This window comes from Protopterus annectens, chromosome 3.part0, assembly GCF_019279795.1.
Source record: "Protopterus annectens isolate FY-2018-M chromosome 3.part0, PAN1.0, whole genome shotgun sequence".
NCBI classification, from domain to species: Eukaryota; Metazoa; Chordata; order Ceratodontiformes; family Protopteridae; genus Protopterus; species Protopterus annectens.
Window position 1 is genome coordinate 213,050,692 of NC_056731.1, and position 14,418 is coordinate 213,065,109.

Consider the following 14,418-nt stretch of genomic DNA (forward strand, 5'->3'; position numbering starts at 1 on the left):
GCTTGACAAATAGAACAGGACTTATGGTCGTGAGAGGTGCCCAGGCAAAACATCTGTCTCCCACACTGACATTTATGCTTCTTGGATGAAATTAAACCCCAGAAGCAACCAAAAAACAAGAAAAAATGAAACTCTAATGGGGCACTTATCTGCAACGGCATGAAAACCAGCAACAGAATGTAGGCATTCAGACAGACGATCAACAGATGGCATTCGGACTGACAGCAAAGAAGTTCTGAGTATGGTATGTCCAGACATCAACTTTATGCCCTATGCTATGGGAAGAGCATAAATGTGATGAATGTTGTACCTTAACGCAACCTAAGGCTTTTGTATACTGGCCAGATGTCAGGCTGCCTAGACAGGGAATCTCAGATGTAAGGAACACTGTAATGGTGACAGAAAAGGACATCATATGTTTCATAGTAAAGTGCAATGGAAAACAACAGCATGAGTTGGAGAAAATATGTGAGGAAAACCACAATAGTCATATTATTTGTTACCTAGGGTAGTATGTGACGAATGAGACCTGAGACAATTATAATATAATAAAATATTTTAAAGAGATATAAGAGATTATATGAATAGAGACAGTGAGGAGAAATTGAGAGATATCTTAGTATAAGAGATGGTGTTCATATTATGGTTACAGAAGGAAGAAGTATGAAGAGAAGAGTGTAGCTTAGGTGAGTAAGGAGGAAACAGCTAGAAGAAATATCTGCAGAGATGAAGTGGATAAGGTAAGTTAGTGGGAAAAACGAAAGAAGGAGTGGAGCAGAGATTGGAGAGGGTTGTGAAGTGTGATTTAAGTTAAAGGGAGTAAGAAAAGTATAGTCAATCAGCTCAGCCAAAACTGGCACAGGAGCAGGTCCAAGATTTTGTAAAGTATTCTTTTAGGGTGCATTTAAAGGTGGGTATATTAAAAACAGTTTTGGTGGTTAGAGGCCCCTGACTGCCTTCAGAGAAATAGCAGCCAGGCAACATTTCAGGAGTGTTGGTAGGGTTTGTCTGAGAATGAATCTCAGAAACCCTGGTTTTGCAGGCCACCTCTGCTGCAAGGATGATGTGTTCCATTAGAGTTCCCCCTCTTCCTCTGGGGGAACCACCTTCTCCTGAGTCTTAGAAAGGACCCCAGGACTTATGAAACCACATCTTTTTGCCTCCTTGCTGATTCCGAGAAAAGGGTCACTGAGGAGTAGAAAAAAGATCCCAATGGCAGACAATGTCTTTCCATCTTGCTACTTTTGGCAAGTGTTTCCTTCACCTTTGGGCCAAACAAAGAGGACCCATCAAAAGGAGCAATGATGAACGAAAACATAAAGGGCTCTGTAAAATTGCACAAGCACATCCAGGCATGTCTCCTGATGGCTAAGCCCAATCCTGCTGTCTATAAAGTACCCTCTGAAGGATGGGATATCAACCTCATGGGTGCATTAGATATGGACTGAAGTGTGGCCAGTTGTAAAGAAATCTTGTTCTGGTCCTCCACAGACATGGACCTGGAAAGAGAATTGGACAGCTCTTTTGTCAAATCTCTTTACTACTTTGTAAAGTTCAACAAATAATTCAGTGACCACAGGGCAAAGGTTGCTGAAGCGTAAACATGCTTTCCAAATCTGTTCAAAGTCCTAGAGTCCCTGGTAGGGGGGTGGCATCTACTGGGATCCTTGCTCCAGTGTACTCTGAAGGTGGGGGCTAAATTCTATCTTGGTCCTTGGGGATAGGGTCTACAGTATCCAGCTCCTTCCATGCACAGCATTATACATAGTCTATCAACTCATCAGCTGAGGGGGGTGGTCACCCAAGACATACACGGTACAGACCTGAAAGAAGCCAGGAACACCAGCTCCTTCTGGGAAGGGGGGGGGGGTTGGAAGACCATCCACCTTTCTGTTTTAAAAGTTGTAGGATTTCTCCAAAGGTGACATCTTCATATGAAGATCAGGGAGATCTTTCCCCTTAACTGAAGTCAGTGTCCTCAGTAACAGATTCATGATGGGAATCCAAGTGTCTCCTTCTGCATGTTCTCTTCCTAGGGACTGCATCAGTGGGATGGTCTGGTGAGATATTGGAAGTAATAAAGGAGTCCTAGGGGACTGACTGGAGGCTTAAACAGGTTGTCTATCCTGGTGGAATAGAAGTGAGAGGCTCAGAACTGTGACTCAACAGTGGAATAAAGACAAGGGTTAAAGATGTCCTCTCTCTAGGCAAAGGGAAAGCCCTCTCCACTATCTCAAAAGCAGAGGGCCTAGGGGAAACAAAAGCTGGCAGCACAAGAGCTAAAGTTCCCTGTGCTTCTAAGCCCTGCATCCTCCCAAGCTCCCTTCCTGAGGATGGAGTTGGACCCGAGCTGTCCAGCACCAAAGCACCTACAGGCAAGGACAGCTCCAATAACTTTGGAGTTGACCCTAATCCCCAGGAGCCAGATTCAACTCTTTGATTCCAAGAGTCCTCCAGCTCCAAAAGTATTGGAGCCGGATGACTCAGGGATGTGGTTGGAGTCAAAGAACTACCTGTCTTCAGATCAGACGAGGACAGTTCCAACAGATCTCAGATCCAAGGGCTCCAAAACCATGGAATGGATCAGAGAAGGAGATGTTAATTGAGAGAGGTGCAGTGCAGTCTCATAGATCCATTGGAAGATGGAGCTGGGATTACCCCATCTGGATCTGAGCTCTGAGGAACTTCCTCATCATCCTATCCACCTCTGCATCAGACAAGTTTCTGGAGGACCTAAAGGAGGACCTGGTAGATGGTGATCTTTAGTGCTTCCTTGGAGTCTCCTGGAGAAAGGGAGAAGGAAGTCAAGGAGATATTAGCTCCAGTGAGTATTGGGGTAACCATATCCAAGTCCACTTAGGCTTTAAGGAGGTAGTATCTGAGGGAGCTGGATCTGACTTTTTTGAAAATTTCAAAGGTAGCTCAGCGGCCAGAGCTGAAGTAGATGAATGGTCCAGAGACCTTTTTCTGGATTCCTTATCCTTTGGAGCCAACACAGGCTTCCCTTTTCAGACTTCTTAGAGGTTTTAAGCCTCAGTAGCTATAGAAGAGGAAGTAGCAGGAAGAAGACCCTTCAACACCAGTTTATTCCTTCAGTCACTAATAGCTCTGGAATTAAATCCTGTATAGATAGTGCAGTTAGTATCTAAATGGGCTGTGCCGAGGCAGCAAACACATTCCCTGTGGACATGAGAGCTGGGAATCTTATGCCCACAGGAAGTGCATTTATTAAAACTAGTCGGCTTATCTGTCATGATTATCAACAAAAAATAATTATATAGAAAAGGAGAAAGTTTGTTTTCAAGAGTAGGAAAAAAGGTACCAACAATAGTATAGAGGAATAGCCTCTAAAGGGGAGGATTAAGGGTGATAGAAAAAAGGCAAGAGTACCCAAGAAACTAACAGGAATGAAATAAAAGAACTACCTGATGGACAAAACCTGAGAACTAGAGGGTAAGGGAGGAGAGGTGAAAGGAAAAGTAAGAAAGTTAGGAATAAGACAATAAAAAACTTACGACCTTGAAAAAACAACACTCGATTGCTGAAGAGAATGAGAATTGTGTTTGAGTAATATGGCGGCAAATGAACTCTGAGGTATGCTAGGTTAGTGGGGCATTATGGGTAAATAGAGGAGCTCAAGAGTTGGATCTGTAAATTTGGAAAAAGTAGCCAAGCCGGATCCAAGGTCAGATCTAAGACCCATCAGTTGAGGAATGTATGAAAATGACAACATCAGATCAGATGGTTATTAGGCATCACGGGAATAAAAAACACACAGGAAAGTAAAAGCAGCTCTACTCTGTTCAGCAGCAAATCGTCAAGTATAAATGCTATTCACATATAATGTAAACATGTACAGAACCTCAACCTTGCCATCATCTTTAAAGCATCAGCTGCCCTCTGCCCTTATGCTACTTGCATCTGTCCTCTTCCACTGGGCTCATATTATCTCATAATGTACTGTTCTCACTACCCTTCTCTTATCTTATTCTCCTTAACCTTAAGTATCCTTCTCATTTATTATAAACTATAGCCATATTTGCTGTAATCCACATTGTCTTGGTTAATTACTACAATGACTTTCTTCCAAATCCCTCACACACTTAGATTTTATATTTACTAAGGCTCTTTCCTCTTTTCAGGCACTACAGTATATGCTGATGTTTAATGCTGGTTTCTTTGTCAAATAAAATAAAGCATATGAAACACCGGGTGTTTTTATAAAATTCTGTTTGATACTTATTTGCACATTTCTATACAACAATGGATGAAAAGTTATGCACTCTTACTGTTTACTACATGAAAAATATTACAGATGAATTTAAAAACAGCGGGAGAAGTCATGGTGGTACAGCGGTAGCATTGTTGCCTCACAGCAAGAGGTTTTCCTGTTCGATTCTCGGCTGGAGTGCCTTCTGTGTGGAGTCTGCATGTCCTCCACGCGGTCGAGTGGCCTCCGAAAGACATGTGTGAATGGGCGTGCCTTCGTTGAAGGTTGGGCATCGGGCTGGCAACTCAGCACTATAAAAATCGACTGCCAATCATTAGCGGACTGGAGTTCCGCTGTGGCGACCCCTAACCGGGAAAAAGCCAAAAAGACAAACAACAACATTCTGCAAGTGAGACTTTTTTTACAATGCTATATGTATTTGATAAGTGCATACGTTTTGCTTTTTGTACAATTTTGTAATATCATTCTCTCTTCATGTACGCCTGTGAATTTATCTCAGTAAGTGTCCAGAAAAAAAAAAAGAGATCTATCAAGCTACATATATACCCAGCTAAACCAATTAATGAAGAAATCAGTCTATAAAGAACAGGTGATGCAAGGAAAATAAGAGGTACAGACATTGTCTGTATTATGAGTTACCTGACTGCTGCTTAATTTTCTCCTGTTGAGGAAGCCAGGTTTATTGTTTTACAAAAGCATACTCAAACTATGCATAGTAGCTTTTCATCAGAAATGTAGTCAAAAGAACAACACCGAACAAAACAAAGGACTTGTATATAAAACAATATTTAAAGACATGTAACTCCTCACTGCATCTCATAGACACATGATATAATACTTGGGACATAACCAACAGATGACATAAGACAGAACTACTGCTCTTGACCTCAAATGTCCCTTACTATACGCCATCAAAATGGAATAGCTATTAAACACAACTAATTTCACTATAGTTTAGTTTAAGAAGTTAACTGTCTGCCAAAGTTAAAAGCTGCTTACTTTGAGCTTTTCTAGATCAGGCCTTTCTGTACTGACAACTTCAGCCAATAGCTGGTCTTCTAGCCCATCCCTGGTAACGGTGAAATTAATGAGGGTGGTCTGTGCTTGCAGTTCTGGCTTGTAGTGAGGGTTGGCCAGCTTTGTGTGAAGGATGAGTTGGAAATTGTTGTTGAACTCACATTCTTTGTCACCAATCTTGATGTACCTACAGATCATGTTAAAAAAAGTTTTAATCTTGTCCAAGACAGCACTTAATAAACTACAGAGTACTACTGTAAGTCTTTCGAAAACTGTCAGTGATTGATAGAATTCATTAATGAAAAGAAAAGGTGGGCATGATTACCTCTACAGAACAGCACAATCATTTTCTTTAGCTGATTTGCTATTCAGCATATGTACTGAAACACAAAATGTCCACCTAAAGATTACCAGCAATGTAAGTTACCAAAAGTCAGAAGCATGCAAATTAAATGAGGAAAATTACTGAGTACAATGGTTAGATAATAACAGTTATAACACAGTATGAAGACTTGGATAACTATGTTCATTGTAGAGCTGATGAGAAACAGAAAGCAAATTATGCAGTAGCTGATATGAATACTACAACTGGACTGACAAGAAGATGACTGCATTTGATATCACATCACAAGAAGCTAAAGTCTACCCTCTGACTTTCTTTTAAGTATTTCTAATTAACTATAGGAAATTAATCTTTTTTTAACATTGTCTAAAGTTGTTTATTTTGAACCACAGCAAGACATTCTTTCTCAGGTAAATACACTACAAGAAGTAGCCTCATCTAGGGGAATCCACCTTACCTGAGATAATCTCCAAAAGCACACAGTGGCACTGATTCTGCTGTGCTTTACGGTTTGAACAACTTTACATATTTATTCTAGCATATTAGTAACCACTGAAATGTATCATTCAGCACTACTGCCTCACAGTTGAACTCTAGTTCAGTTCTTGGCTGAGGTGCCTTCTTTGTACAGCCTGCATGCCCTCCCTGTTCTATATGCATTTCTGCAAGGATCTACATTTCTTACCATCCAAAAACATGCTGATAGGTTAACTGTCAATCCAACTAAACTAAGCACTAGTGAAAACTTAACTATGAGAATGTCTTTGATGGACTGATGACGCATCCAGATCTGGTTCACAGAACTATATATGGAATAAACCATAAATGGTAAAATGAATGAATGAATGGACTGTATCAATCACAACTTCACTGGCATTGCATGTAGAATTTTTTTATTATTATTATTCAGAGTACCACATCTCTGCCCAGGCAATGTACCTAGTATTCCTGCGTTGGCATAAAACCAACTAGTGTAAATCACACACAATATAAGGCAACACAAAAATATCTTATTTTCTCTAAAAGACAAGACAAAATTATTCTTACAGGGTACAAAAATGAAATAAGTAACCGAAATACCATGTCTTACTGTGTGCAAAAAGAGCTCCACCATGTGAAGAATGGCAACTACAGGGATACAATTGTCCTCAGTTTATATTCTTGAATCTTTAAATCACAGGAAGGCTTACTACACATTAGATCTACTGCAAGACCACAGTTGTGCAAGCTGCTGTTTCATCCTTACAGGCTGTTTCTCTTTCCTTCATAGTTGTGCAACTGTACAGCTAAGTATATGCTGACTAAGGGGCTTGCAGGGGGAGCTTTTCCTCATGAAAAAAAAAAAACATTTTGGAAGTGATGACTCAAAATGATGACTCCCACAGATAACACCATCAGACTGGAGGTTATGCTACAGAATCTCATAGTACATGCATGACATTACTGGTAGGGTGAGGAGAAGACACCATTTTCTTATCAAAGCAAATAAAGGGAAGGCTGCAGTCATCACTGCAAAATCGTATCTGTATGCATGAAGTCTGCTACAGAACAGCTGGCTATTTCTTCTTTCTGAAATCTCAGAAACGTCTCCAGAGTATCATTTTCTGTGGTCCTCTTTAAATATATACATTTTTTGGTGTTTTTTCCTATTCATGGGCCCTCCGGCACCAGATTTCTGACCTCCTTATCTATCAGCTATTGCTTTTTTTGAGGGTTCCCTTTCAGTCTGTTCCACAATCTAGCTAGCCATATCCCTGATACTGGTGATGGCCTCACGGCTTTTGTTACACTGACAACAAGAACCATTTTTCTTCACTGAACTCTCCCCTGCCGCATGTGGAAAGGAGTCACTTACAATGATCATGCTACCTCTTAAAACAAGCAAGCAACCTGGGGCTAAAACTTATGGTATTCTGCATTACTGATCGTGCCCAATCCCTAAGGCAGCAACAGTGTAGGAGAAACCTGCCAAATCTTCCTCATAAGAAGAGACATCAAGCTACAAATCACTTCACCTTTCCACCTTCCCTCAACAAGCTCTACCAGTGGTCAGGGTTCGTTCACAAATACAGATCACTGGTGGAGTGATTAGGTGCCCTGCTTCAGAGTGATGAGTACAAGCTGTTTCACATGTGTAGTCCTCAAATGTCTACTCAGGAGCTATAATGGAGAAGCAATATGTTAAACAAAGCAGTGTGGGTGTATGTGCATGAAAATGCATACTCTACAGTTTTTTAATTAAATGGGTTTTCTGTAGATAGCATGGGCACATAATACACAAAGACATAACCACAGTTTGGCACCTGTCCTGTAACAAATTTATGATATACTTCATAGGTTCACAGGAGGGTACTAGGCTATTGGCCCTAAGGCCTTTATAAGCATAGCCATGTAATACCCTTGTTCCCTTATTGACCATGTTGTATAGTCTATATTTGCAGTGTGAGTCTATGAATAGGAGGTTACTGTTGGAACCAGTTTACCTATACTCTTAAAATATGCTCTACACAGAAAAAATGTAGCATTTTCAAAACCTAGATGTAAGGCGTGGACCAAAACTAACCTTCTGCTAGGATCGAAATACAAGATATAGATGTAAAATGCCTACAGCTTTCAGTCACTTAATGGAGTTTGAGTCACTGCCCTCTTTTTTATTTGTTTTTATTTATTTATTTTTATATTTACTTTATGGTAGTACTTTACATCCAGCTCTCAATGCAAGAAGTCACAAATCTGTGAAGAACAGCCTCTGAGTTTGATATAAAAGACTAGAAAACAGCTGTCCTTAGAAATCACGATGACCCTGGAATGCCGAGGCATCACTGTCTCCAAGGATTTCTTGAAATGAAAAGAAAAAAAAAGTGTTTTTGTACTACAAAAAAATTATAAAGCTTGTGGTATACACACACACACACACACACACACACACACACACACACACACACACACACACACACACATAGAAAGATGTAGCAGCCACACTGCATCTGTGACATTCAGTCCAAAATATATCTGGATAGGGATGCAATGTAGCACGAACCAAGTACCTTGGTTCTGCATGCAATTTACATCCAACAAGGATGGAAGTTCTTTACACTGATTGCATCGTCCCAAAAGTACTGGCCACTTTATTTTTGTGATTTAGTCTGCACCTTGTCCTTCAAAGCAACCACATCTATTACTATGGCAACCACAGATACTAATGTAGCAATCACAGATATTGTTCTAGCAATATACACTTAGAGGTTTTAGGATATGTCAAGAATCATATGGTGGCAATGCACAGAATACCATTCTTAGAAACTATGCTGGTATAATGACCCCCTTTCCTTGATGGGACATAATCATGTCAGCATACATGTGATTATAAACAGGTGGCATGTTCAAGATCTACTTAATTCTCTTCTGTCAAAGAACTAAAAGCATCTTGACTCTGAGAAGCAGATTTACGTGAACTTGCAGGTAGGTGCCAATAAAAAGGTATTATGCATATACTAGTACTTGAACAGCATAAATGTACATCTTCAGTTTAACTCAGAGACATGTTAGGCACAATTCAACATTTCCCAAAGTGATGGGAGGCAGGTCTTAAGCCTGATTTAGTTTCAGAGAAGGTTTAGTGTTTTGGCAGTCTTGTTCAGCAGGCAGTTACGCATGAAAAAAATGTCTCCAGTAATAATCTGCTGTGAGAATTATAGAAACTAGAAAACAAGTAAATGCTGAACATCACTGACTAAAAAAAACTCTAGATTTGAGGTCTATTTCCAAACTTAATCCTGATGAAAAAAAGTAAATATGAAGTTGGTTTCTCTTTCCTTGGGTCAGCCAAGCCTTCATTTCAAAAGCTTGTTAAAATGGAAGGCAGGAATTGAGCAATTTGTTGTTGTGAATGACAACTGCTAAAAAGAAAGAAAACACTTATGCAACATATAAGACATGAAAATGAAAAATGTTGGCAGTATGCACGTCCTGTAGTTTTTACTATGTTGGCAAAACAGAAAGATCATTGAGAAAACATATCTATGAACACACTTACACTATTGCTAATTGAAATGAAAATAATGCATTGTTTAGACATTCAGTGAGATGTACCAACTTTGTCAAGTTTAAGTTTGGAATCTTAGAAATTATTCAAAAAAACAATAGAGGGGGGTGGTGGGAACTTCAAACAGAACAGAGTGAACTGAAATGGCAATTAAAACTGAATGCAACTGTGGAACCTGGTATTAATGAAAATATTTCTATTTTGCCTGTGTTGAAATGTAGAGCATTGGTTAGGTAAACAAAAGCTGTATTTTATATCTGAATTTTTAAAGTTATGGTATTTTATTCAGAAACTGTTTTTTCACTTTAATTGTGTTAAATTGATTGATTGGCATCATTATTTACTTGTGGATGCTCAGTTTGTAGAGTTATTCTGATGAAGTCTCAGAACTTTCAGAGATGAAAGCACTCAATAAAGTGTATGGTGTTTTTTTCCTAACAGCAGCTGGTTCTTTTTTATTGTGTGGTCAACTATTGTCCAATAGTCACAGGCAGCCCAGTTTTTTATTCATTTGTTCCCAGTTTCTGGGTGGATTAATCATACTGTGCTGCAAAATGTTAATACAGTTTGCTTTGTTTTTTATGAATGCATGCGTACTTACATTTCAAGTGATAATGTAATAAAGGTGTTTAAAAACATCATATCAAAACATCTTGGATTTCATCAGATCTAGTACTGACAATCTTGGCTCACGGTTACTCAAGCTTAGGAAAAAGTATGAGCGAATGCAACTTTCATCAGAGATCTTTTTTTTCTTTTTAAGAGCCCACCCTGCACTCCCAGCTCCCCTTAACTTTAATATTCTCATATCATGGTTGCTGCACCTTGGAATAACAGACAACACACAGTTTAAAGCCCCTGTTATACTTTTTTGGGAATGTTGCAAAATCAGGGAACACATTAAGCAGGCAGATGTGAGCAATAGTATCTCATTCATATTTGTCTTGAACTGTAGAGACATGAGTAACTGAAGCTGAAGATGTGATTCTGTATGTTCGACTAAACGTGATACTAACTTGGAGAGCCAACTTATGCTTCACTTCATAGCTAGCTACAGATCCCCATCAATGTCCCCCAAATATCATGGGAATTACCTTAATTTTAAAAGTCTATTAAAGAATTTTTTCCTACTGTCTATTCTGTTTCTAAAAAAGAACAAATCCCTCATACTCCTAACTTAACCAGGCATGTCTCGAAATACTTAATGACCAATAAACAGACCCCTTAAAATAGGTAACATTAATTTAATGACAATTAAAATGAAATGACTGAAATGGGTCTAATGGGATCAGTGCTCTACCCAGTTAACAAATCCAAAATAAAATAAAAATGTCAGCATGACAATGTCAAGGTAGGAAACGTGAGGACTGTTTGAGCACAGATTCGTCTCCATGTAAAAGTAAAACTGCAATTTTAATGCCACAAGACTGAAACTGTCAATACAGATTCATCTCTGAGGCTCTGGTGGTGGTGTTGTGGTTTATTAATTCTGCTTATATAATGAAAAGAAAACCAAAAATAGAAGTAAAAAAGGCGATTCCAGAATGTTAGAGGTACCATGAGGTCAGGTTGAATCACAGACCTAAGGAGAACTGTCTTGAAACTAACATTTAGCATTTGCTGACTAAAAAGATCATGGGCAGAATGGAAGAAGAGAGTTCTGACTCAATAATGTGAGAAATGCACAAGACTAATACTATATACAAGGTCAGATAATGGAATGGAAGAAATGGAAGCAGCCTTAAGTTCTCATTCTGACCAGTTTATGTATGTGAAGTGAGACATGAAGGAAGTGAAAACGCAGAAAAAACACTTCAGGAGAGATGCTGAAACTTTTAAAGGCAACAATTGTGGATATAGAAGTTAGAAATAGGCATAAAAATATACACTTCATGGGTATGTCTGAAAAGGCAGAGGAGGAGAACTGTATTGAGTTCATGAAAGAAATGTTTGTGGAATGGATTGGTCTGCTGAGAGAACATGAAATGAGAAAGCCCATAGGGTTTTACTCTCACAATCACAATGGGTGAAGTTTCAAAGACCCCTCTTGGTAATCTTCCACAGTTACGAATTTGAAAGGCTTTTGCCAACACTATGGGATCCCGTTAAAGTTATAATGTTGGTGGAAACAAAAATGAAATGCAATCATTAATATTCATCTGAAATAAAGTAGAATAAAAAATTGTTTCATAATGAACTGAAGCTGACAGGAGACAAAATTTTAAATTTAAACTGTTGCATCCAACTTGATTTACAGTGAGCCTTCCTGAGGGGATATTCATAGTTTATGCACTTAAAAAGACAGAGGCTTTCATCCACTGCTTTATGACAGAGGTGAGGACTGCATGCAGATGGCAAATACTGCAGAGGAAAGCTCTACAACCACTTTAGGGCAACAGAGAAGGAAAAAATGGATGTTTTCCCTATCTTTAAGATAAGGATATTAGAAAGGCATAATGCAGCTTTTGCAGTGAATTACAAGGGAAGTACTACAGAAAAGTTGTAGTCAAGACTGCAAGACATTGTCAATACAGGCTGAGTTAAGATGCTAACTGTTATTACCTAAACAGTTTTGGATAACTGGATGCTTGCAGTATTGTGATTTACTTGAATAAATGTAATTATACTGTCTGTTCTAAGAAAGCTCTTTGCTTGACTATAAGGTCCTGAGGACTCATATATTTCAGTGTAAATACAATATGTCCTCTAACCAAAGCAGTAGCCATAATTTTGGTGTATAGTATACCAAATGTACAGCTTTGGGTGTACAGTGGTGATTCCCCTTTAAGATTCAATATTTTAAGAAAGTCTTTGTGTCTTCACTGCTGCTAACAGTGAAGGGGAGCATCATGTAACTGACATTGCTGTGCCCACACAACTGTCAGGAGATTAATTTCCTGGTTCAATTAACCGAGGGACATTATTAGACTGAGCTAAAAATAACCTGTAAAGTCAGCCAAAGCAAAACAACATGTATAACAAGAAACACCATCTTTCACTGCAGTTGAGTGTATGGCACAACTGTGAAAGCAGTGAGAAAATTAACAAATAATAGGTCTATTATTTTTGAAGTTATTTCACATTGAAGGGGAAAATAATTTTGACCATACTGAAACTATTTGTTATCTTGAACCTCAGCATTTAACTCAGTGGGTAAGATGTTCTGAAAGTTAGATGCAGATATGACCGCAATTTGAAATGGGATGGGAAGGGAGGCTCTGAAATGGATGAATAAATGCATTTACAGAACATAAAAGACCTACTGACTAAAGCTAAGATACATATGTTCAACAAGAATTTCTGTTCTATTAGAAATAGGATCTCTTTTACTTGTAAGCATACTAGAGAAAATATAAAATATTATGTCACAATATTTGAAAGTCTTTATGAATGTTTGTATAATGCTAATTTTCATTTCCTGATGTATGCTATAAGTTTGTAAGAAGTTTTATACAGTTTAGATGCTAGATATGATCTTCACAGAGTTTACAAATGATGCAACAGAAGGTATTATTATGTTATTCTTATTTTTGAATTCATCATCTGTATGTAGTATGTATAATCACAGTAAATGGTTGAAACTAAGGGTGAGAATACTGTAGTAGTGTTATTTTATATGTTAAGTAATGTTTGCAGTCTTACCATAGAATGTTAATGGATTACTAAATCCTGTAAAAAGATTCAAAGTATTTATGCATGTTAAATCCGCGGTGGTGGTGCTGCGGTAGCATTGTCACCTCACAGTAAGACGCTGGCTGATTTGATTCTCAGCTAGAGTGTCTTCTGCGTGGAGATATGCGTGAATGGGCGTACCTTCTTTGAAGGTTGTACGTCAGGGCTGGTAACTCGGCATGTAAAAATCAACTACCAATCATTAGAGGACCGGAGTTCCGCTGTGGCGATCCCTAACCGGGAAAAGCTGAAAGACACAAACAAGAAAAGTTAGGCCTCCATTTGTACTATTGCAAGAAATGCATCTGAATGACACTGAGCATGTGAAACAAGAGAACCTTGAGTACGAATTATAAGGATTTTACATAACATTTATCAGGAGGCCAACAAAGTTATGTTTTGATTTTACAAAGAAATATGGCTTTTGAGTTGCTGGAAGTAGAAAAAGACAACTAAGGTAAACCTGTATTATTAAGAGTGAAGTTACAGGGAGCGTTATGTATGACTGCACTGCAGATTGATATATCCTACCAGGGATTGTTCAACAAGCTATAGAAAGAATGTTAATTGAGTGGGTTATAATGGGGAGATAATTTTCTGGGCAGAAGACTGGAACACATTTTTTCATTGGAGAGGTGCACAGTGACCCTAGAGCTGACATGGTGCCTGTGCTAGGATGATTTATTCTTAACTATGCTACACTACTGGAGATGACAGCAATGCATGAGGTATCAAGGCTTCTTAGAGATACTTCTTTCTCATGCAGAGAGAAATCATTTTCAAGAACAGACAAAATCAGAGATAGCAAGGAGCATGAACCTCTTATTAAAAGTTAGTATGCAAATCCTGTTACTTTATCATATTACTCTTCATTGCTCATTAGAGGGTATGTAGACCAGAAATGACTCAAGAGAAGCTGGAGTGTTAACCTGCATTCTTGTCAGGGAGAACAATTTAAAAGCAGATTGTATTTTTTTTTGCTTCCTTATTGTTGCATTGTTTGCCTTCATGGTGGATTTGATCTGACAACTTTTCCACACAGATGCTTCTCCAGTGCTCGAGCCTCACTCCTCTCCTACAATGTACTGTCCTTCACATCAAGTATGTCAC

General features: G+C 38.7%; 1 protein-coding gene across 1 annotated transcript in view; it reads right to left on the reverse strand.

The window, feature by feature from the left end:
- The window catches only part of DNAH11 (dynein axonemal heavy chain 11), a 4,606,558-nt gene that overhangs the window by 1,051,902 nt on the left and 3,540,238 nt on the right, over nucleotides 1-14,418 (reverse strand). Inside the window, exon 66 of the mRNA XM_044065542.1 lies at nucleotides 5,231-5,435. Coding sequence (XP_043921477.1) covers nucleotides 5,231-5,435 — 205 coding nt within the window. The remainder of the gene's footprint in view (nucleotides 1-5,230; nucleotides 5,436-14,418) is intronic.